This window comes from Meles meles, chromosome 3, assembly GCF_922984935.1.
Source record: "Meles meles chromosome 3, mMelMel3.1 paternal haplotype, whole genome shotgun sequence".
NCBI classification, from domain to species: domain Eukaryota; kingdom Metazoa; phylum Chordata; class Mammalia; order Carnivora; family Mustelidae; genus Meles; species Meles meles.
Genome location: NC_060068.1, coordinates 106,389,231 through 106,413,236, shown reverse-complemented (window position 1 = coordinate 106,413,236; position 24,006 = coordinate 106,389,231). Strand labels below are relative to the sequence as shown.

At 43.0% G+C, this 24,006-nt stretch overlaps 1 protein-coding gene across 1 annotated transcript in view; it reads left to right on the top strand.

Moving 5' to 3' along the window:
* The first annotated feature begins 515 nt into the window (after nt 1–515).
* The window catches only part of PAIP2 (poly(A) binding protein interacting protein 2), a 27,231-nt gene continuing 3,740 nt past the window's right edge, over nt 516–24,006 (top strand). The window contains exons 1-3 of the mRNA XM_045999728.1: nt 516–643; nt 22,562–22,725; nt 23,809–23,988. Of these exons, the coding sequence (XP_045855684.1) occupies nt 22,588–22,725; nt 23,809–23,988 (318 nt within the window). The 5' untranslated portion in view covers nt 516–643; nt 22,562–22,587. The remainder of the gene's footprint in view (nt 644–22,561; nt 22,726–23,808; nt 23,989–24,006) is intronic.

Here is a 24,006-nt window from a genome sequence, read left to right as displayed (position 1 = left end):
TTAAACCACCGAGCCACCCAGGCGCCCCTGGTGTTAATGTATTTTAGATACCAAATTTGACAGACAGAGATCACAATTAGGTGATCACAGAGATCACAAGTAGGCAGAGAAGCAGGCAGAGAGAGACAGGAGGAAACAGGCTCCCTGAGCAGAGAGCCCAATGCGGGGCTCGATCCCAAGACTCTGGGATCATGACCTGAGCCGAAGGCAGAGGCTTTAACCCACTGAGCCACCCAGGCACCCCCTACATGCCAACATTCTTGAAGGATGGGCGGGTGTTAGGGCACAAGCTCGCCCATCACCAGTCTCCCAGAGAGGGACTTCCAGTATACCCAGCATCCGACAGGCATGCAGGAGACGCCGTTGCGCACGCACACGCGTGCAGCCTGGGATACAAGAAAATCTTGGGGTCGCGCGTTCTCTCGCGCGCTCTCTAGTGGCCTCAGAGGGCAGCGCGGCCAGAACGAGGGGGCGGAGCCCACGACGGCGGAAGTGAAGTCACTTCCGGGCTGGGGTGTTTGTTTGGACTGGAGAAGGGAGGCGGCGGGCGAAGCGCGCGTCGAGCGGGGGAGCGGCGCTGCCTGTGGAGATCCGCGGAGGCCGACCGGATTCGTTGGCTGCCGTCCCCGCTGCCGTGCACTGGGTGAGGGGTTCCCTCGGGCAGAGCGGCCAGAAGGGTGCGGCGACCCCAGCGGTCGAGGGACAGCACCTCGGCAACGGTTGAGGGGCCTGGAGAGTCCCCCGGGTTGTTGGCCACCAAGCCTCATATGGCTTCCTTTATTCCTTGCACCTTTAGTCGCGTCGAGGGATGAGGGACCGACTTAGACTCTTTCTTCTTTGAGAAATGGCCGTCGCTTTTTTCCTCATTGTCATTATTATTTATGATTTGGATCTCGCAGCACTCTATCCGGGTCTTCGGTGGCGCGCGAGGCTTGCCGGGATAGCACTTTCTCGTCCCCCCCCCCCCCCACCCACTTTCTTCACCTCCTCCCTGGTACCCTTTTCCCCTGCCCCCCACTGCCGCTTCGGCAACAAAGCTCATTGTTTCTCCCCAGTTTACGCCTGCGCGTCGCCACGCGCAGCTCGTACTTGCTGCGCTTGCGCGCTGCTCTCGAAGCTTGGGTGGGGGAAGAGAAAGGGGCAGAGGGACTGGCGGGCTGGCGAGCGTCCTAGGGGAGCGTTATGCGACCGTCCACGGACCAGTACCTTTCTGATCGATTTTCTTCCGTTTCTTCACCTTCACTTAGTCCTTATTTTAGTTATATTGCTTCCCGTGCTCAGGATAGGGGGGCTGGACTCCTGCTCCGGGAGGGTTGTGAGCCAGATAACTTTAAGGGCCCGTCCAGTTCGTATTCTTGGATTCTGGTTCTCTTAATTTCCCTTCCACTATGTGCTTACTTCCCACTACCACAAAAATTACGTGGCTTGTGGTGAACTGTGTTTTTTCAAAACATTTGTTGAAGCAGCCAGCAGTTTGATTTTCTGGTGACTCAAAAAGGGACCTTTTCTGCTTCTTTTGTTGTCTTGCTTTCCCTAATTTTGCAGCCCCGTCACCTCACCGAAACCTCAAACTCTAGAAGAAATTTGGCTTCTAATTTGCCGTGGGAAAAAAGTCTTAACGGCTGACAGCTTTTGACATTTATTTCAACAGAAGACAAATTGCCGTTTTCGTGTGCTGACTAATATTGTAGTCTCGTGGCATGATTTTTCACAAATTGCAGGTGTTGGTCTGCATTTTCTTCAAATAGCCTTTGAAATTTCAACAGCTGCAGGTTATGTTTTGGAAATAAGAAAAGGGTCTATGGATTTTTTTTTTTAAAGATTTTATTTATTTAATAGAGATCACAAGTAGGCAGAGAGGCAGGCAGAGAGAGAGGAGGAAGCAGGCTCCCTGCTGAGCAGAGAGCTCGCTGTGGGACTCGATCCCAGGACCCCGGGATCATGACCCAAGCTGAAGGCAGAGCCTTTAACCCACTGAGCCAGCCAGGCGCCCCTGGGTCTATGGATTTTTAATGTGATTCCCGGTGTTGATTTGTACTTTTTTTTTTTTTAAGATTTTATTTATTTGACAGAGGGAGAGAGATCACAAGTAGGCAGAACAGCAGGCAAAGAGAGGAGGGGAAGCAGGCTCCCTGATGAGCAGAGAGCCTGATGCGGGGCTCGATTCCAGGACCCTGAGATCATGACCTGAGCTGAAGGCAGAGGCTTAACCCACTGAGCCACGCAGGCGCCCCTGTACTTCTGATTCCAGTTTGTGAAAGGATATTTGGGGCAAATTAGCTTGTTTATGCTACTTGTTAATTGTGAATTTGTACAAAACTTAATCTTTTCTCACTAAAAAGTGTCTACGACAAATAAAGATAGGTGACTTTCCAAAAATGACAGCCTATTTATCTCTTTCTTTAAGGGATGGTTGTTAGGCAATGGAAACTCCCTGTGATGGTTAAAGGCTTGAGAGCTGGGAGGATTTTATTATAATATATTGCGTGTTGCTGTTAAGGAGCTCCAATTGAGGTAGATGATCTCTAACTTCTTAAGAACAGAGTAAGTTTACAGTAGGCTTTTCCTTAAGTAAGCACGGTACACCTTATTCAGGTTTACCCCTTTATAACTCTAGAGAGTAATGCTCCAGTTTCAATAGAAAATATAAACATAAAAATCTGTTAGTGTAGCAATTTCATGGACATTGTGAGCATTGAAAGAAAGTAGAAAATAAGGACTCAGCCTCCTTCCTTTTGTGCTCTTACATGTTCTTGTAATTTACAACCTTATTCATTATAACCTATGGAAGTTTTAGGCAGAGGAAGTTTTATCTTGCCCATTTTGAAATTGAGGAAATAGAGTTTGAAAGATTATTTTATTAGGCACATATTTCTATAGCACTTAGTAATGCCAGTCATCGTTCTAAGTGCTTTTACAGGTATTTAATCTTCACCTTCTTTCGGTGGTAAGTACTACTGTAAAATAAAGATAACAGGTAATAGGTGTGAATTAACTTACCACTGTTAACACAGTTGGTAAGAACTGGAATTCAGACCCAAGTAGTCTAGAGATTATGTGCTCTTAACCATTTTACTGTGCTGCTTGTGGTTTAGTGACATACTCAGGATCCTCTAGGTGATTTGTGGTGTATCATAGATTCAGACCTAGTCCAAGACTAAAGTTATCCAAGTGATCCCTTTGCGATCTGGACCACCCTGTAGCATTAGTAATTTGCATTTGATTTCTCCTGAGGTTCAGTTATAGTAACAAACATTTTTACTGTTTTTCGTTCTAAATTTCCTTAATGTTTAGAGCAGTGTTGTCCCAATTAGATAACTGCTAATGGCACATACGTCCATTGAGCGCTTGAAATGTGGCAGGTGCAACTAAAGAACTAAATTTTTTATTTTACTTAATTCTAATTGGTTTAGGTTTAAGTAGCCATATGTAGCTATTGGCCACATATTGAATAGTGCAGGTTCAGAGGTTTGAATTGCTTCTGCTTTTTTTTTTAACTTTTATTTTTGCGTTTTTACATTTATTGATTCTTTGTATTTTTGGGGGGGTTGACTTTTTTTTTGAGAGAGCCAGGGGGTGCAGGGGGTCAGTCAAGAGGAGGGGCAAAGGGAAGGGGAAAGAGAATTTTTTTTTTAAGATTTTATTTATTCATTTGAGAGAAAGAGAACAAGCAGAGGAGAAGCAGACTTTGCTGAGTAGGGACCCCGACTCGGGGTTTGATTCCAGGACTCGGAGATCATGATCTGAGCAGAAGGCAGACACTTAACCATCTGAGCCACCCAGGCTCCTTGGGAAAGGAGTATCTTTTTTTTTTTTTTTAGATTATTTTTTATTTATTTATTTGACAGACAGAGATCACAAGCAGGCAGAGAGGCAGGCAGAGAGACAGAGAGGAGGAAGTAGGCTCCCTGTCAAGCAGAGAGCCCAATGCAGGACTCGATCCCAAGACCCTGAGATCATGACCTGAGCTGAAGGCAGAGGCTTAATCCTGTGAGCCACCAAGGCGTCCCGAGAAAGGAGTATCTTAAGCAGGCTCCCCACCCAAGTGCAGAGCCCAGGTAGGGCTGGCTCTCATGACCCTGAGATCATGACTTGGGCCAAAATCAAGAGTCAGGTGCTTAACCAACCGAGCTATCCAGCCCCATCTGCATATATTTTATATCAGTTTTTATAAATAAGGATGATATTTCTGATGTGCTTTGAGCTTTTATCAGCAGTGATGATAGGCAGTGCTTGAGCCCTTCTTACTCTGACCAGATCACCTTCGTTACATCTAGTTGAGAATAGGATTAAAGTCCTCATTCTGTGTTGTTGTTTCACTGCTACAGGTTTTTTAACATGAGGTTGTTTTTTGTTTTTTTTTTTTTTTTTACCTTATACCTTGCTCCAGCAACCTTTAATTGCTCTAAATGTTTAATAAGCACCAAAATAGGTAACAGTGTCATGTGCCAGGCTCTATACCTAGATACTATTATTATTTTCCACTTGATAGGGAATCTGAGACAGAGAGGGGTTAAAACTTGCCTTTGGGTTCCAGAACCCCTGCTTTTAATCATTAATGTATACTGCCAAACATTAAAACAGAAAATTCAGTATTGCTTACAAATTTAAATGGAAAACAAGCTGAAGCAGAAGTTTCTTTATCCTCTCTAACTGCTGGAGAGACAACTAATTATGATAATGTGTGTATGCAAATAATGTTAAGGAATAACAGTAGTTCACAATAGAGTACATGGGATAAGAAAAGGTGTGGAATCAGCTTAAGGAAAAAGAACTGTATTTGAATTTTTCTTTTTCTTAAGATTTTATTTATTTGAGAGAGTGAGAGAGAAAGAGCAGGAGGAGGGGCAGAGGGAGAGGGACAAGCAGACTCCCTGCTGAGTGTTGAGCCTGAATCAGGGCTTGATCCCAAGACCCTGAGATCATGACCTGAGCCAAAACTAAGAGTTGGGCCCTTAACTGACTGAACCACCCAGGTGCACCCCTCTGTTTGAATTTTTTTTTTAAAGATTTATTTATTTGACAGAGAGATCACAAGTAGGCAGAGAGGCAGGCAGAGAGAGAGAGATAGGGAAGCAGGCTCCCCGATGAGCAGAGAGTCCGATTCGGGGCTCGATCCCAGGACCTTGAGATCATGACCTGAGCCGAAGGCAGAGGCCTAACCCACTGAGCCACCCAGGTGCCCCTCCTCTGTTTGAATTTTTTTTTTTTTTTTTATATTTTATTTATTCATTTGACAGAGAGAGGGGTCACAAGTAGGCAGAGAGGCAGGCAGAGAGAGAGGGAGAAACAGGCTCCTCACTGAGCAGAGAGCCCGATGCGGGGCTCGATCCCAGGACCCTGAGATCATGACCTGAGCCGAAGGCAGAGGCTTAAACCACTGAGCCACCCAGGTGCCCCAGAATTTTAATGAAAATTCTTAAGAGATGAAACTAAGAAAGTTTCTAAAACTGAAATGATACCCATATTTTAAAATTCTATAGAAACCATTATGTGGAAGAGGCATTTTGGAAGAAAACAAACAGCTGAATATGTGAGCTTGTGGATTGAAAGCACTAGACAGCATTAATAGGAATAAAAAAACTGCTCTCACCTAATCAGAATCTGATGAAATTTCTGGGTTTTAGTTAGGCTCTCGTATTAGACTCCCATCTGAACAGGATCTTTACAAAAGAAAGAATAAAACAGTGAAAGCTGGAATATTTGCAGAAAATAGAAAAGACAGGTGTAAATCTGCCCCATTTAATAATTTTATTCAAATATGACAGCAAAAGATACTTTCAGATGTGTGGTAGCTGAAAAATAAGTATCTTCGGGTGCCCCGGTGGCTCAGGTCCATGGGGAGTCTGTTTCTCCCTCTGACCTTCTCCCCTCTCATGCTCTCTCTCATTGTCTCTCTCTCAAATAAATAAAATCTTTAAAAAAATACATCTTCGGGAACCCCGCCCTTTTTTTAGATTTTATTTCTTTATTTGACAGAGAGAACGAGAGCACAAGTAGGCAGAGCAGCAGAGGGAGAGAGAGAAACAGGCTTCCCCCTGAGCAGGGACCCCGATATGGGTGGGACTCAGTCCCAGGACACTGGAATCATGACCTGAGCCGAAGGCAGAAGCTTAACGACTGAGCCACCCAAGCACCCCAAGATACATATATCTATTTTTTAATTTGAAAGAGAGAGCACGCATGCACAAAAGCAGGCAGAGGGAGAAGCACAGTCCTGCTGAGCAAGGAGCCAGATGTGGGACTCAATCCCAGGACTCCGGAATCATGACCTGAGCTGAAGGCAGATGCCTAACCAGCTAAGCCTGTGTGTCCCTCAGAATGATAAATTTCTATGAGCTGGGTCAAGTGATCTGACTCTTTATAGTAGAGAACCTGAATATACCACTTGAAGAGTTTAACAGGTGAAGTAAAAAGTGTGTGTGTGTACACGTGTACCTTAGAAATAGAAATATATATTTTTCTGTTTATGCTCAAGGGACATTTTGCAATGTCTGCATTTGTCTGCAAACAAAACTGTATATAATAAGTCCCCAAAAGTGAAGGTTTTTCCGGCTGCATTTTATAACATAATGAAATTAAACTAGCAATCAGGATACCAAAGTATAGAACCTTAACTATTTGAAAATTTTAAAAATATTCTTCCAAATAATCTCTGGCTGTTTACAAATTAAATAATTTGTAATTACCCAAGACTGATAAGAAATAAATTCTGTATATATGGGAAATTTAGAAACAATTTTTATTAAATGAAAAGTTGAAAATAAGCATGTTTGTCACCATGAAAAACAGTAACAAACTGTTGAAATTAAGTAGAGAGTTGGGGAGGGAAAATAAAGTGAAAAAAAAATTTAATAAAATAAGTAAAAAAATAAGTGAAATTAGAGGTTTTGTTTATTGAAATTGAATTTTTAATAAGTAATCCATTCAAAACTCAAAAGATACAACAATCTCTTGCCACCTCATTATCCCAGTAGGCAATGAGTAGTAGTATTTTTTTAATAGTTCTTATTGAGCTAGAATTCACTGCATTTAACTCATTTAATGTACACAGCAGAGTGATTTTTAGGATAGTCACAGAGTTGTAAATCCATCACCACAATCAATTTTAGAAACCTTGTTACCCCTTAGCTTTCATATAATATGTAGTGCTTTGTGGTTTTTTTTTTTTAAGATTTATTTATTTGACAGAGATTACAAGTAGGCAGAGAGGCAGGCAGAGAGAGAGAGGAGGAAGCAGGCTCCCAGCCAAGCAGAGAGCCCGATGCGGGGCTCGATCCCAGGACCCTGGGATCATGACCCGAGCCGAAGGCAGAGGCTTTAACCCGCTGAGCCACCCAGGCGCCCCAATATGTAGTGCTTTGTGACGGGTTTCTTTAACTTTGGCATAATGTTTTCTTTTTTTTTAAGATGTTATTTATTTGAGAGAGAGTGTGCTACAGCTCACAAGAAAGTGGGGGCAGAGGGAAAGGGGGATGCAGACTCCCTGCTGAACTGGGAGCCTGACTCAGGGCTCCATCCCAGGACCCCATCACAATTGAGCCACCCAGGCGCCCCTAGCATAATGTTTTCAGTGTTCATCTATGATGTAGCATGTATCAAGTATTTCATTTGGTTTTGTTTTATTTTTAAAGATTTTATTTATTTATTTGACAGAGAGAGAGATCACAAGTAGGCAGAGAGGCAGGCAGAGAGAGAGGAGGAAGCAGGCTCCCTGCGGAGCAGAGAGCCCGATGCGGGGCTCGATCCCAGGACCCTGAGATCATGACCTGAGCCGAAGGCAGCGGCTTAATCCACTGAGCCACCCAGGGGCCCCATTTCATTTGTTTTTATTATCGAATAATATTCTGTTGTATGGACATACCATATGGTATTTATAAGTTGGTGGACTACTGGGTTTTATTCACTTTTTGACTATTACGAATAATACTGCTGTGAACATTTGTGTACAAGTTTTGTGTAGGCATGTATTTTCATTTTTCTTGGGTATATTTAGGAGTGTAATTGCTGGGTTCCATGTTTAATTTTTTTTTTTAAGAGTTTATTTTTATGGGGCCCCTGGGTGGCTCAGTGAGTTAAAGCCTCTGCCTTCAGCTCAGGTCATGATCCCGAGGTTCTGGGATCGAGCCCCGCTCGGGCTCTCTGCTCGGCGGGGAGCCTGCTTCCCTTCCTCTCTCTCTCTCTCTCTCTCTCTGCCTACTTGTGATCTCTGTCTGTTAAATAAATAAATAAAATCTTTTTTAAAAAAAAGAGTTTATTTTTATTTATTTGACAGATCACAAGTAAGCAGAGAGGCAGACAGAGAGGGGGAAGCAGGCTCCCTGCTAAGCAGAGAGCCCGATGTGGGGCTCGATTCCAGGACCCTGGGATCATGACCTGAGCCAAAGGCAGAGGCTTTAACCCACTGAACCACCCAGGTGCCCCCATGTTTAAACTTTTGAGGCACGCCAGACTTTTTCAAAGCAGCTGCATCATTTTAACATTCCCATCAGCAATAAGTGTTCCATTTTCTTCACATTTTCACCAGTACTTGTTCGTATCCTTTTTATTATAGCCGTTTTAGTGTAAAGTGGTATCTTGTGATTTTGAGTTGCATTTCCCCCATTGTCAGTGATACTGAGCATCTTTTCATGTATTAATTGGCCATTTGTATGTTCTTTTTTAAAGATTTTTTAGTTTTTAGAGAGCATGTTTACACATTCTCTCAAATCTTTAAAAGTTCTACTTTGCTCTAGGAATTCCGATTTTACTTTCGTGTTAACACTGTAGTGCATTTTTTTTTAAAGATTTTATTTATTTATTTGACAGAGATCACAAGTAGGCAGAGAGGCAGGCAGAGAGAGGAAGGAAGCAGGCTCCCTGCTGAGCAGAGAGCCTGATGCAGGGTTCCATCCTGGGACCCTGGGATCATGACCTCAGCCACAGGCAGAGGCTTTAACCCACTGAGCCACCCAGGCGCCCCAGTGCGTTTTTTTTTTTTAAAGATTTTATTTATTTGAGAGAGAGAGAGTGAGCGAGAGAGCACAAGTAGGGGCATTAGCAAAGGGAAAGAGAGAAGCAGGGTCTCCCCACTGAGCAGGGAGGCCGAAGCAGGACTTGATTCCAGGACCCTGGAATCATGACCTGAGCCAAAGGCAGATGCCTAACCAACTGAGTCACCCAGGTATCCCAACACTTCAGTGCTTTTAAAAGTTTTTTTTTTTTTTAATATGCAGCACTTCTTTTTAATTTTTATTTTTTAGATTAATTTTATTTCAGAGAGACAGTGCTTGAGTGTGGGGAGGAGCAGAGGGGAAGCAGATTCCTTGCTGAGTGCGGAGCCCAGTGTGAGGTTTGATCCCAGGACTCTGGGATCAGGACCTGAGCCAAAGGCAGACATTTACCTGACTGAACCACCCAGATACACCTAAGCAAAAAAAAAAAAATACAGAGAAAATGACCATGGCACAATCTTAAAACTTGGTGAATGTAGATGAAAGGTATAAAGTGTTCATTGTATTATTCTAAAACTTTCCTATAGGTTTAAAATTTTTCAAAATAGTTGAAGATGAAACTATATACATTATACAATTATAGAATAAGTATTCTAGAAACACAGTATACGTGGAAATTTAATTATGGTAAGCTTGGGAAATAAATAAGCTTTGGTTATTGGGTTAGTGATGTGTGATCTGTTCATATGGGGGAAATACAGATCCTTAACATCATACTTAAAGTCTCATGTGAAGTAAAGATCTTAAATGTAAAAAAAAAGGGACACTGGGCGCCTGGGTGGCTCAGTGGGTTGGGCCGCTGCCTTCGGCTCGGGTCGTGATCTCGGGGTCCTGGGATCGGGCCCCGTGTCGGGCTCTCTGCTCAGCGGGGAGCCTGCTTCCCTCTCTCTCTGCCTACTTGTGATCTCTCTCTGTCAAATAAATTAAAAAAAAAAAAAGGGGGACACTGTAACAATAGAGAAAATGTAGAAAATAAAACTGCAAGGTAGGAAAAGACTTCTTAAGCAAGATAAGCATATCCCAGAAGGTGTAAAGGAAAACAGTGAGATTCTACTTGAGTCTGATTGCAAAACTAAAATATATTATGTCCAGAACTGTGGAAGATAAAGAAATGGGAGCACTCAGTATATTACAGGACTGTACATTACCACATTTGTGGCAAATAATCTGTTTTTTTCCCCCTGAATCTAAAAGTTACAGATGCAGCTGGCTTTTGGCTTTTGACTTGGTTATTCCCACTCAAGAAAATGTAGAACACAGATAGCATATATAGAAAAGAATATGTGTGCTATGGTGATTGAAGCAGGATTGTTTGTAGCAAAAAAAAACCCTGGGAAAGTGGATACCCATCAGAGGTGGAAGTAGTTGAGTAATTGGTGCTGCTCCGTCCATTAAAATGTGACATAATTGGGGCACCTGGGTGGCTCAGTTGTTAAGCATCTGCCTTCAGCTCAGGTCATGATCTCAGGGTCTCGGGATGGAGCCCCACGTTCGGCTCCCTGCTCGGTGGGGAGCCTGCTTCTCCCTCTGCCTCTGCTGCACTACCTGCTTGTGCTCTCTCGCTTTCTCTGTCAAATAAATAAAATCTTTTTTTTTTTTTAAAGGTGAGATATACCTGTACACCTTGACTAGTATGGATTTTTTTTTTTAAGATTTTTTTTTTAAAGATTTTATTTATTTATTTGACAGAGAGAGATCACAGGTAGATAGAGAGGCAGGCAGAGAGAGAGAGAGGGAAGCAGGCTCCCTGCTGAGCAGAGAGCCCGATGCGGGACTCGATCCCAGGACCTGAGATCATGACCTGAGCTGAAGGCAGCGGCTTAACCCACTGAGCCACCCAGGCGCCCCGTTTTTTTTTAAGATCTTATTTGTTTATTTGCCAGACAGAGATCACAAGTAGGCAGAGAGGCAGGCAGAGAGAGAGGAAGGGAAGCAGTCTTCCCGCTGAGCAGAGCCCAATGCAGGACTCAATCCCAGGACCCTGGGATCATGACCTGAGCTGAAGGCAGAGGCTTTAACCCACTGAGCCACCCAGGCACCCACTAGTATGGATCTTTAATGTAATTTATTTAGTATGATTCTATTAAAATACATAAATCCCCTCTGTGTGTTTCTATAAGCAAAACAATATGAAAGGATGTACACTAAGCACTTAACACAGATTACCTGTGGGTAGGAATGGAGATGGACAGGAAAAAATTATATATGTTAAACCTGGGTTTTTTGTTTTTTAGTTTTGTTTTTCATTTTTTTAAGTAGACTCAACACCTAAGGTAGAACCCAACACAGGGCTTGAACTCAGGACCCTGAGATCAAGACCTGAGCTGAAATCAAGAGTTGGGCACTTAACCAGTTGAGCCACCCAGGCACCTGGTGTTAGGCCTGTTTTGTACATCTAACCTGTATTTGCTTCTTTTCTAAGTAGTGTGTACTTGTATATATATTTCTTTCACTTCGATGCTTCCTTTCCCAACAAAATTTCCTGTGTACAAACACCTGCTATCCAGAAATTGTTAAATGATAATTGAAAACAAAGCAATCATAAGGTGATACATTACTGTTTTTACTATTTCATGGCTTTCATTTAGGGAAATCTTATTACAAATATATATTACAGATACACAAATATTTTAACTAATAAATATATTAAACTACTTGTTCTGAGTTAGTACTACTATGTTCCTTTTTTTTTTTTTTTTTTTTTTTTTATTTACTTATTTCACAGAGAGAGATCACAGGTAGACAGAGAGGCAGGCAAAGAGAGAGAGGAGGAAGCGGCTCCCCGCTGACTAGAGAGCCCGATGCGGGGCTTGATCCCAGGACCCTGGGATCATGACCTGAGCTGAAAGCAGAGGCTTTAACCCACTGAGTCACCCAGTTGCCCCTTTTCTTTCTTTTTTTTTTTTTTTTTAAAGATTATTTTAGAGAGTGAGAAAGGATGAGCCAGGGGAGGGCAGAGGCAGAGGGAGAGAGAGAATCCTTAAGCAGACGCACCACTGAGCAAGGACCGTGACCTGAGCTGAAACCAAGAGTCTGACACTTAACCGACTGAGCCACCCAGATACCTGGGTATGTTACTTTAAAAATTGGTCAGTTGGATGAACGTCTGCCTTCATCTCAGGTCATGATCCCAGGGTCCTGGGATCGAGCCTCACATGGGGCCCCCTTCTTAGCGGGAAGCCAGCTTCTCCCTCTCCCACTACCCTGCTTGTGTTCCCTCTCTAATGTCTCTCTGTGTCAAATAAAATCTTCAAAAAAATTTTTTTTTAATTTTTATTAAGATTTATTTATTTATTTGAGAAGGAACCACAGTGTACTTGTGAGAGAAGGGGCAGAGGGACAGAATCTTCAAGCATAATCCCTGCTGAGCCTGGGGCTCCATACCACTTCTTATTGAAATCGTGACCTGAGCGGAAACCAAGAGTCTGATGCTTAACTGACTGAGCCACCCGGGCACACTTAAAGTTTTATGGTTAATCACTGTACCCAAAATGGGGCTTCAGTTCATAATCCCAAGATTGAGAGTCTCGTGCGCTGTTGAGTGAGCCAGCGAGGTGCCCCATTTCTGCCAGTTTTAAATAGATTGAAGCATGAGCAAAAACAAGATAGCAACAGATTGGTATGGTTTTGTTTCCAGTTGTTTCTTTACTGTATTTGTCAAGTAATTACCTACTTTGTGTCCTGAAACATCACTCAAGCAAATTAGGTACTCTTGTGTTTCCAGCATTTCTTAGGTTTCTGGTTTTGGAGAAAAGCTTTTTCCTAGCTAGAGGAGCTTGGAACTCACGGACTCTTTGGAGTCTTGAAACTGTTTTGGGCTGCCTTCAGATGGGATGATGATATATGACAGCTATATACTCTTTGTATTTAAAAAAATTTTTTTTAAAGATTTTATTTATTTATTTGACAGGCAGAGATCACAAGTAGGCAGAGAGGCAGGCTGGGGGGTGGGGAAGCAGGGGCCCTGCTGAGCAGGGAGCCCAATGGGGGCTCCAGGGCTCAAATGATCCCAGGACTCTGGGATCATGACCTGAGCTAAAGGTAGAGGCTTTAACCCACTGAGCCACCCAGGTGCTCCCCATGCTGTTTATATTTTTAAAGTTATTTTCCTAGTAGTCACCTTAGTTTGTGACATCAAGTTTGAACTAGTATCAGCTTAGTTTCAAGAGTACACAGAAACGGGGCGCCTGGGTGGCTCAGTGGGTTAAAGCCTCTGCCTTCGGCTCGGGTCATGATCCCAGGGTCCTGGGATTGAGCCCCGCATCGGGTTCTCTGCTCAGCGGGGAGCCTGCTTCCTCCTTTCTCTCTCTCTGCCTGCCTCTCTGCCTACTTGAAATCTCTGTCTGTCAAATAAATAAATAAATAATCTTTAAAAAAAAAAAAAGTACACAGAAACTTCTCTCATATAGCACTGTATCCTCCTCCTGCTGCCTTATGTTATTGTCACAAAATAGATCTTTATACATTGTGTGTCCATTAACATAGATACCTAATTATTGTTCTATGTATTTGTCTTTTAAATCACAAGAGAAAAGGAAGTTAAAAGCCAAAAGTACATTATTACTGATATCCGTATTTGTGTAGTTACTTTTACCAGTGTTCTTTATTTCTTCAGGTGAATTCAAGTTAGTGTGTAGTATACTTGTTTCAACCTAAAGGACTCACTTCAGCTTTTCTTTTTTTTTTTTTTTTAATATTTTATTTATTTGACAGAGATCATAAGTAGTCAGAGAGGCAGGCAGAGAGAGAGAAGGAAGCAGGCTTCCCACCGAGCAGAGATCCTGATGCGGGGCTCGATCGCAGGACCCTGGGATCATGACCTGAGCCGAAGGCAGAGGCTTTAACCCACTGAGCCACCCAGGTGCCCCACTTCAGCTTTTCTTATAGGACAGGTCTATTGGTGATGCGTGCTCTCTCTCTCTCTTTTTTTTTAAGATAGGTATTTATTTGAGAGAGAGAACATGATCGTGTATGGGTGGTGGGGGTTGGGGGCAAAGGGAGAGGGAGAAGCAGACTCCCTGCTGAGCAGGGAGCCCACATGGGACTGGATCCCAGGACCCTGACACTGTGTGACCTGAGCTGAAGGCAGACACTTACCCACTGAGCCACCCAGGTGCCCCTCTCATTTTTTTACGTACCTGGGAGTGTCTTAATTTCTCCTTAAAAATTTTTAAAGTTTTATTTACTTATTTGTCAGCACAAGCAGGGGGAGCAGCAGGCAGAGGGAGAAACAGACTCACCACTGAGCACGGAGCCCAAGCAGTACTCAGTCCCTGGACCCCGGGATCATGACCTAAGCTGAAGGCAAAGGCTTAACAGACCAAGCTACCCTGGCGTCCCTCTCCTTAATTTTGAATTATAGTTTTGTTTTTTCTTTCAGCCCTTTGAATATGTTTTCTGGCCCCTATGGTTTTCTTTTCTCTTTTCTTTTCCTTCCTTCCTTCCTTTCTTTTTTTTAGATTTTATTTATTTGTTAGAGTAAGCATGATCAGGGGAGCAACAGGCAGAGGGAGAAGCAGGCTCCCCACTGAACAAGGAGCTCAGGACCCCGGGATCATGACCTGAGCCCAAGGCAGACTCTTAACCAACTGAGCCAGGAGCCCCTGGCCTCTGTGGATTCTGATGTGAAATCAACTGTTAATCTTATTTTGAGGATCCCTTGTATGTGGGGTTACTTATTTTGGAAATTATTTCTTCTCTTTGTCTTTCAGTAATTTGATTATAATGTGTCTTGATGTGGATCAGTTTGAGTTTATCTTAAGAGTTTGTTGAGGGGCGCCTGGGTGGCTCAGTGGGTTAAAGCCTCTGCCTTCTGCTCAGGTCATGATCCCAGGGTCCTGGGATCGAGCCCCGCATCGGGCTCTCTGCTCAGTGGGGAGCCTGCTTCCTCCTCTCTCTCTGTCTGCTTCCTCCTCTCTCTGCGCCTGCTTCTCCTCTCTCTGTGCCTGCTTCTCTGCCTACTTGTGATCTCTGTCTGTCAAATAAATAAATAAAATCTTAAAAAAAAAAAAAAGTTGGCGCCTGGGTGGCTCAGTGGGTTGGGCCGTTGCCTTCGGCTTAGGTCGTGGTCTCGGGGTCCTGGGATCGAGTCCCGCATCGGGCTCTCTGCTCAGCGGGGAGCCTGCTTCCCTCTCTCTCTCTCTGCCTGCCTCTCTATCTACTTGTAATCTCTCTCTCTCTGTCAAATAAATAAATAAAATATTAAAAAAAAATTTTGGATATGTAAAGTAACATGGATTTCATCACATTTGAGGAGTTTGGGGCTCTTGGGTTTTTTAAGATTTTATTTTAATTTTTTAAAGTTTGTTTATTGAGAGTGGGAAAGAGAATATGAAGCAGACTTTATGCTCAAGGGGAAGCCCAATGCAGGGCTCCATCACACAACTTTGAGGTCACCACCCAAGATTGAGCCACCCAGGTGCCCCTATGATTTTATTTTTAAGAGCCTCTACACCCCATGTGTGGCTTGAATCCACAATCCTGAGATCACCAACTGGGCCAACCAAGCACCCCAGGGGGCCATTAATTCTTAAAATACTCTTTCTGGCCCCTTGCCTTCTCCTTTTGAGAGTCTCATCCTGTGTGTGTTGGTACATTTGGATGGTTTCCCACTGGTCTCTAAGGTTCTTTTCATTTTTCTTCATTGTTGTATTTCTTTCCTCAGGCTCTGTAATTTCAGTTGACTTATCTTCAGGTTTGCTGAATTTTTTTCTTCTTGATCAGATCTTTTGTATTCCAGCTAGTAAATTTTTCATTTCAGTCCGTCCGTCCGTCCTTCCTTACTTCCTTCTTTCCTTTTCCCTCCTTCCCTTTTTTCCATCCTTCTAATAAGAATTTATTTGGAGTGCATGGGTGGCTCAGTTAAGCATCTGTCTTCAGCTCAGGTCATGATTTCAGGATCCCAAGATCGAGCCCCATATTTGGCTCCCTGCTCAGTGGGGAGCCCGCTTCTCCCTCTCCCAGCCCTCCCACCCCCTACTAATGCTCCCTGTAGCTGTCTCTCCCCCAAATAAATACAATCTTAAAAGAAATAAAATCTGTTTTTTAAGATTTTATTTATTTATTTGAGAGAGCATAATCAGGCTGAAGGCAGAGGGAGAAGCAGACTCTCCATTGAGCAGGGAACCTGATGAGGGTCTCTATCCCAGAACCCTGGGGTTCTGACCTGAGTCAAAGGCAGACATTTAACAAACTGAACCACCCAGGTGCCCCTGAAAGAGATTTTATTAAATACTCATAAGTGAAAACAACTCTCCCAGTCTTTGCATATGGGCTCTTATATTGAGACATACCTTCAAAACAGGCAGTTTTCAAGTTTTCTTAGTCCTCACTACATGTGCATAGTCTGAAGGTCAGCCAGAGATGAAAGTGTAGGGCATTCTTGCTCTTTTCTGAGCATGCTCCCAGCACTGAACCTGCCCATGGCCTTCTAGATTCCCCAGAATATACTGGAGCTTTTTAAAGTCCTTATTCCCAAAGGATTTCCTGTACCAGTCTTTGCTCCCAGGCTTTTTGCTTTGTCTTTTGTTTGCCACAGTTGTTATTATTTGCCCTAGGTGGCTTTGGCTATTTCATTTGCCTTTGACAGTTTTATTTTTTTTTAAGATTTTTGTTTATTTATTTGACAGACAGAGGCAGAGAGACAAGCAGAGAAAGAGGGGAAGCAGGCTCCCTGCCGAGCAGAGAGCCCGTGGGTGGGCCTTGATCCCAGGACCCCGAGATCACGACCTGAGTCAAAGGCAGAGGCCCAATCCACTGAGCCACCAAAGCGCCCTGCCTTTAACAGTGTTGTTTTTTTTTAAAGATTTTTTATTTATTTATTTGACAGAGAGAGATCACAAGTAGGCAGAGAGGCAGGCAGAGAGAGTGAGGGAAGCAGGCTCCCTGCTGAGCAGAGAGCCCGAAGCGGGACTCGATCCCAGGACCCCGAGATCATGACCTGAGCCGAAGGCAGCGGCTTAAACCACTGAGCCACCCAGGCGCCCCTTTAACAGTGTTTTTAACAGATGCCAGTTCAGCACTTTTAAAATCATAAATTTTTATGATATTTGAACTATATACCCCGATTTTTTTAGAGTGAGCATTATACCCAGCATGGGGCTTGAACTCACAACCCCAAAATTAAGAGTCACATGCTCCTGGTGCCTGGATGGTGCATTCTGTGAAGTGTCCAACTCTTGGTTTCCGCTCAGGTTGTGATCTCGGGTCAGGGGATCAAGCCCCACATCAGGTTTAGAATGGAATTTGAGACTCACTCCTCCTCCCTCTGCCCTTCCCCACTGTGAGTGTGCTCTCTCACCCGTGCACACTTTCTTTCTTTCTCTAAAATATATCTGGGGCGCCTAGGTGGCTCAGTGGATTAAAGCTTCTGCCTTTGGCTCAGGTCATGATTGCAGGGTCCTGGGATCTAGCCCTGCATGGGGCTCTTTGCTCAGCAGGGAGCCTGCTCCCCCCCCCCCCCCCGCTCCGCCGCCTCCGCCCGCCTGTCTGCCTACTTGTGATCTCTGTCAAATAAATAAATAAAATCTTTAAAAGTAAATAAATAAATGAATAAATCTTTTAAAAAAAAGTTACGGGGGCGCCTGGGTGGCTCAGTGGGTTAAGCCACTGCCTTCGGCTCGGGTCATGATCTCAGGATCCTGGGATCGAGTCCCGCATCGGGCTCTCTGCTCAGCGGAGAGCCTGCTTCCCTACCTCTTTCTCTGCCTGCCTCTCTTGTGATTTCTCTCTGTCAAATAAATAAAATCTTTAAAAAAAAAAAAAGTTAACGTGCACCATAGACTGAGCCGACTACGTGATCCTATATACCCAGTTTTTAAAAACAGCAGAACACACAGAGAATGAAGTATGCAGAGTGTGATCCAAGAAGGGTCAAGAACAAGTCATAGAAGAAAATTTAAAATTTGATACATTGCCTTACATTAGAACACCTTGTATTCAATAATTGTAAATCCATCTAGTTCTGAAAGTAAGTGATCCTTATCCCTGGCTTTCACTTGCCTGCCTGTAGCTGAAAATGTGGTCTGGTCAGCAGTTGTTCCTTCCTTCAGTTTTCTGAGGTGTAAGATCAGTGTTCAGATTTCAGTTCATTCTTCTTGGTTTCAGTTGTGATTGGTTTCCCAAATATTGCTTGACAGAGTAATTTATTTACAGTCCTTCATGGACTTTTTCACTAGGATCTATACCAAAGCTACTGTTTGTTTGATGAGTTGATAATGAGAAAAAAGCTGACCAAGGGCCTGTCAAATGCAGGGATTGGGCCCTTTTTTGCTAAACTCCGTTTAGATTTTGTTACTGGTTTGCATCAAACGAAGAGGGAGGGAGTCCCCTGGGTTTCTCAGACTTTAGAATTTGCTGAGGCAGATTCTTCATTGTTCACAGAAGCTTGGGCTCATATATCGTATGGAAATTTTTTTTCTTTAAAAAAGTAGATCGCAGAGGCGCCTGGGTGGCTCAGTCCTTGGGCATCTGCCTTCAGCTCATGTCTTGATCCTAGTGTCCTGGGATTGAGCCCCACATCAGGCTCCTTATTCAGTGGGAATCCTGCTTTTCCCTCTCCTACACCCCCTGCTTGTGTTCTCTCTCTAGCTGTGCTCTCTCTGTCAAATAAATAAATAAATAAATTTTTAAAAAGATTTATTTATTTGACAGAGAGAGAGCACCGAAGTAAGCAGAGCAGAGCGGCAGGCAGAGGGAGAGAGAGAAGCAGGCTCTCTGCTAAGCAGGGAGCCCGACTCGGGGCTCGATCCCAGGCGGTCATGACCTGAGCTCGATCCCTGCAATCATGACCTAAGCCTAAAGCAGCCGCTTAACCAACTGAGCCACCCAGGAGCCCCAATAAAATATTTTTTAAAAAAGTAGATTGCAGGGGCGCCTGGGTGGCTCAGTGGGTTAGGCTCTGCTTTCAGCTCAGGTCATGATCTCAGGGTCCTGGGGTCGAGCCCCCACATCGGGCTCTCTGCTCAGCGGGGAGCATGCTTCCTCCTCTTTCTCTGCCTGCCTCTCTGCCTACTTGTGATCTCTCTCTTCAGTCAAATAAATAAATAAAATCTTTTTTTTTTTAAAAAGTAGATTGCATTTATATATAGATGGACGTCCAGTGACTGAGGCTTATTTAAAAACAAGCTTGACATATTTCTAGATGGACAAGTCTCACACTTATGGTTGCTACTTACCTACTCAATTCCATTTAAATATTTAATATCCTGTAGTCCGTGCTAAACTTTTTTTTTTTTTTAAACTAAAGCTGTAAGTTGCTTGTTAATGCTGTGGTCATCTGAAAGGGAGGATTTAACAGGTGTAAGTTAGAATAGGATATGTGTTGGGAAAATAACAAAAAGGTGTTATAAATTGCAATGTCTCAGAGCATAATAAACAGCTAATATGCAGAGTAAACAAAGTTACATCCAGTTGTAAAACAGGATTGACCGGTGCTTTTCATAATATTTGAGTTTAATCTAAAATGGAATGCCTGTCATATGAGAATGACTAATTTCTTTCAGAGGAACTGATTGGTTTTTAGTCAGAACTTGTTACCCAAAAAAGGATTTTATTTCATCCAAGATAAATGATAAAAAATATCAAAGATACCCATCGGGGCACTGGGTGGCTCAGGCATTAAGAGTCTGCCTTTGGCTCAGGTCTTGATCCCAGGGTCCTGGGATTGAGGCCTGCATTGGCTCTCTGCTCAGCAGGAAGCCTCCTTCTCCCTCTCACGCCCCCTGCTTCTGTTCCCTCTCTCGCAGTGTCTCTCTCTGTCAAATAAATAAAATCTTAAAAAAAAAAAAGATATTCATAGTCTGTTTTCTGTCCTGTCTGCTTTTATAGTGCCTCTTTTTCCTAACCCAAATCATGTTTTCTTTTTTAAGATTTTTTTTTTTTTTTTGGACAGAGAGATCACAAGTAGGCAGAGAGGCAGGTAGAGAAAGAGGAGGAAGCAGGCTCCCCGCTAAGCAGAGAGCCCGATGCGGGGCTCCATCCCAGGACCCTGAGATCATGACCTGAGCTGAAGGCAGAGGCTTAACCCACTGAGCCACCCAGACATCCCCCCAAATCATGTTTTCATTATACCCACACTCTAGCACTTAAATCTTAGTCCGTCTCTGCCTCTCTTTCATATGTATACAATAATAACTAGGGCAGAAGATCTTACTAATTTTTAGTTGAAGACCTCTTAACTAAAAATGTCACTACCATGATGGTATTGTAAGTAGTAGTATTTCAGAATATACTTGTGTGTGTCAGGCTAGGAAACTGCCCCCCCTCTCCGCTTAAGAGACTAAATTCATATCATATGAATGGTATGAGTTTATATTATACTAACACAATCTTAAGGATAGAATCTAAAGGAGGGGCACCTGGCTGGCTCAGTGAGTAGGGTATGTGATCCTTGGTATCAGACTTGGGGCTCGATACCACGACCCTGGGATCATTACCAGAGCCCAGATCAAGAGCTGAATGCTTAACTGACTGAGCCATGCAGATTCCCCAGGCCTTAAGATTTTTAAAACTATCCTCATGCTAGGTATGCTGATTCCTCCCTTTGGCGCCAGTCACACTGCTGTTTGATTTTATGTGCAAATGACTCTTGTTAAATGTAAACCCAGGTTTAGTAATTTTATTTTTACAATTAGAATCTGAAACTTATGCTTCAAACTTTTGTGTGTGTTTTTTTTTTTTTTTTAAGATTTTATTTATTTATCTGACAGAGAAAGAGACAGCGAGAGAGGGAACACAATCGGGGAATGGGAGAGGAAGAAGCAGGCTTCCCGAGGAGCAGGGAGCCCAATGCAGGGCCCAGTCCTAGGACTCTGGGATCTTTACCTGAGCCAAAGGGAGATGCCCAGCGACTGAGCCACCCAGGCACCCCTGCTTCAAACTTTTAGCCATCAATATATCAGCTGGGTTAGGTCATTTTACCACCTATTGAGTAGTGTATAAGAAACTGCTCTGCTTTTACTCACATAAAAAGAGATTAGATGCTTGAGCTAGTTGGAGTCTGTTCGTCATTTGTGGCTGTGTGGGGGTTTGCTGTTGTCTTGAAGACTGGTGAGCCTGTAGCCCATGGAAAGAGGAAGTCGCAGAAGCTGACGTTGATCGGTGGCAGGTCTTTAGGTCCATTGGTGCAGCAGATTTCAAGGCTCAGATAGGAAGACTGCTGATCCCTGCAGAAAGAGGAAGCAGGAAAACAATCTCAAGATGGAAAGGGTCCTCTAGGAAGGCAAAGGAGAAGAGCAGTGTGGCATGAAGAAGAAGCCCACCCTTTCGGAGGTGGGAGCCTGGAGGAAGTATTAGAGTGGGTTGGCGCCCCCAACAATGTTGTTTCTGTCAGCATGGAAGTTTCATCAACTTTCATGGAAAGATATTTATTACATACTATAAAAGTAATAAAGTTTAAAAGGCAGTCTGTTGGGGCTCCTTGGTGGCTTAGTTGGCTAAGTGTTTTGCCTTTGGTTCAGGTCATGATCCCAGAGTCCTGGGATGGTGTCCTACATTGGGCTCCCTGCTCAGTGGTCAGTTTGCTTCTCCCTCTACCCCTCCCCTGCCCATGATCTCTTTCTCTCACACTTGCTCTCTCAAATAAAATCTTTAAAGAGAAAAAGTCTGTAGATAGTATCTCATTTAAAACCATGCATATTGCATAGATTAGATGCTTGACACTCACTGTACGGTGGACAAATCCAGACATGGAGGGACTTGACAGAGATAAAGCAAATAGAGGGTATGCTATGAAGTCAAAAGATCCAGAATAGTAAAAGGATGGCTCAGTTGATTAAGCCTCCAACTCTTAGTTTCAGCTCAGGTCATGATCTCAGGGTTGTGAGATTGAGCTCAGGTTCCACATTCAGCACAGATTCTGCTTGAGATTCTTTCCCTTTCTCTCTCAAATAACTAAATCTTAAAAAAAAAAAAAAAAAGAATAAAAGATCCAGAACACTCTGTTCCTTGGAACTGAGGAACCAAGAGGTTATTAAAATCTGTTTTCAGGGCGCTTAGGTGGCTCAGTTGTTAAGTATCTGCCTTTGGTTTGGGTCATGATCCCAGGGTCCTGCGATCGAGCCCTGCGTTGAGCTCCTTGCTCGGGGGGAAGCCTCTCCCTTCTCCCTCTTCCTCTCCTCCTGTTTGTGTTCCCTCTCTTGTTTTCTCTCTGTCAAATAAACAAATAAAATCTTTTTTTTTTTAAACTGTTTTCATTTGCAGTCTCTGGGCTTTTTAATACCAGTTTTTAAAAGTTGAATTTGCTTTTCATAAAGTAACTTTTAGTGACTTAAGTTTTCCTCATCATGCTTATTTTATAAAGCAAGTGATATCTAATATTTTAAGATCAGATGATTTGGGAGTTATGTTCAAAGAATTGATTACCGTCGATGGTTACCAGAAAATACTAGATGAATCTAGGCTGTTTGCAGCTATTTCTTAAACATTAAGATCATTTGAGAAAAAAACTGAAGTTTTCCAGTTGCTTGATATACCACGTGCATCTGGTACCAACTGTGATGCCTGATGGTGATAGACGTTAGTTAAGAACTGAAAGAATGACTGACAAAATTAACTATTCTTCTTTGAAGGTTAAAAACGACAACTGACGCCAGCCATGAAAGATCCAAGTCGCAGCAGTACTAGCCCAAGCATCATCAATGAAGATGTGATTATTAATGGTCATTCTCATGAAGATGACAATCCATTTGCAGAGTACATGTGGATGGAAAATGAAGAGGAATTCAACAGACAAGTTAGTTTTGTGTACAAACATGATCTTTCTAATAGCCCATGACAGCCCTCAATTTGGTTGTACTTGTCCCTGTAATTTGTTTTTCATCTGGTCCCTTATATGTGAAATATATGGATTTATATGCCACCACTCCTATTTTATTTGAATGCTGATTACTACCAGGTTTATCTGCTCACTGAAATAGGGAGTTTTTTGCAGGGTCCCACACCAGATATTCTCATTCAGGAGTACTAGGGTGGAGGCTGGAAAACTTGTTTTTTAAAAGCTCCCAGATCCGGGGACACCTGCCTCGTTCAGTTGTATGGGATTCTTGATCTCAGGTTTGTGAGTTCAAGCCCCATGTTGGGTGTAGAGATTAATAAAAAGTAAAACTAAAAAAACAAAACAAAACTCCTAGATGGTTTCATTGTGCAGTTAGGTTTGGAAACTACTGCTTGCATCAGCCAGATTGCTCTTAAGAGAATATAAATCAGGAGCAGACAGGCATAGGTACTAATGTACAGAATTGTGCTATTTTTTTCACTTGAGGTTCTTAATAAGCCTAAAAACCTGACACCACTTTTACCTTTAGATCGTGCTCTTACATTGATAATGTTGTCTCTTATTCCCATATTTCTGGCATCTGTTTCCATCTTGTGTCTAGTTCGTCCCTGATTGTGGCTTTGGTAATCAGTAGCCAGTTTGATTTTACCATAAATCTGTTTTTGGTTTGTTTTTAATTACCCATGCCCCAACCCTACCCTCTACAGAATTTTAGTCATTTTTGGGTCGGGTTAGGGTTTGTGTAGTTTTAAACAATCACAGGTAATTCTGACAAATTCCTCAGTGAAAACACTCCTTTATTTGTTACTTCCCCATCACTCTAAGTGGAAAAAAGAATATTCTGCTAAGACAAAGACCACAAACTCCTAAATAGGTCTTCCCTAGTCTTGTGGTAAATGTTTCTTTTTCTTGGCACAGAAGCAGAGGAGAAGAGTACAATATTGTGGTTTTAAGTGCTTTAATTCAAGATATTTTAAGCTGTTCCTAGTGATGTCTTACCAAATATTCTGTAAATTACCCTTTATATATTAATAAATCCAGATAGAAGAGGAGTTATGGGAAGAAGAATTTATTGAACGCTGCTTCCAAGAAATGCTGGAGGAAGAAGAAGAACATGAGTGGTTTATTCCAGCTCGAGATCTCCCACAAACTATGGACCAAATCCAAGACCAATTTAATGACCTTGTTATCAGTGATGGCTCTTCTCTGGAAGATCTTGTGGTAAAGTTATTTTTCATC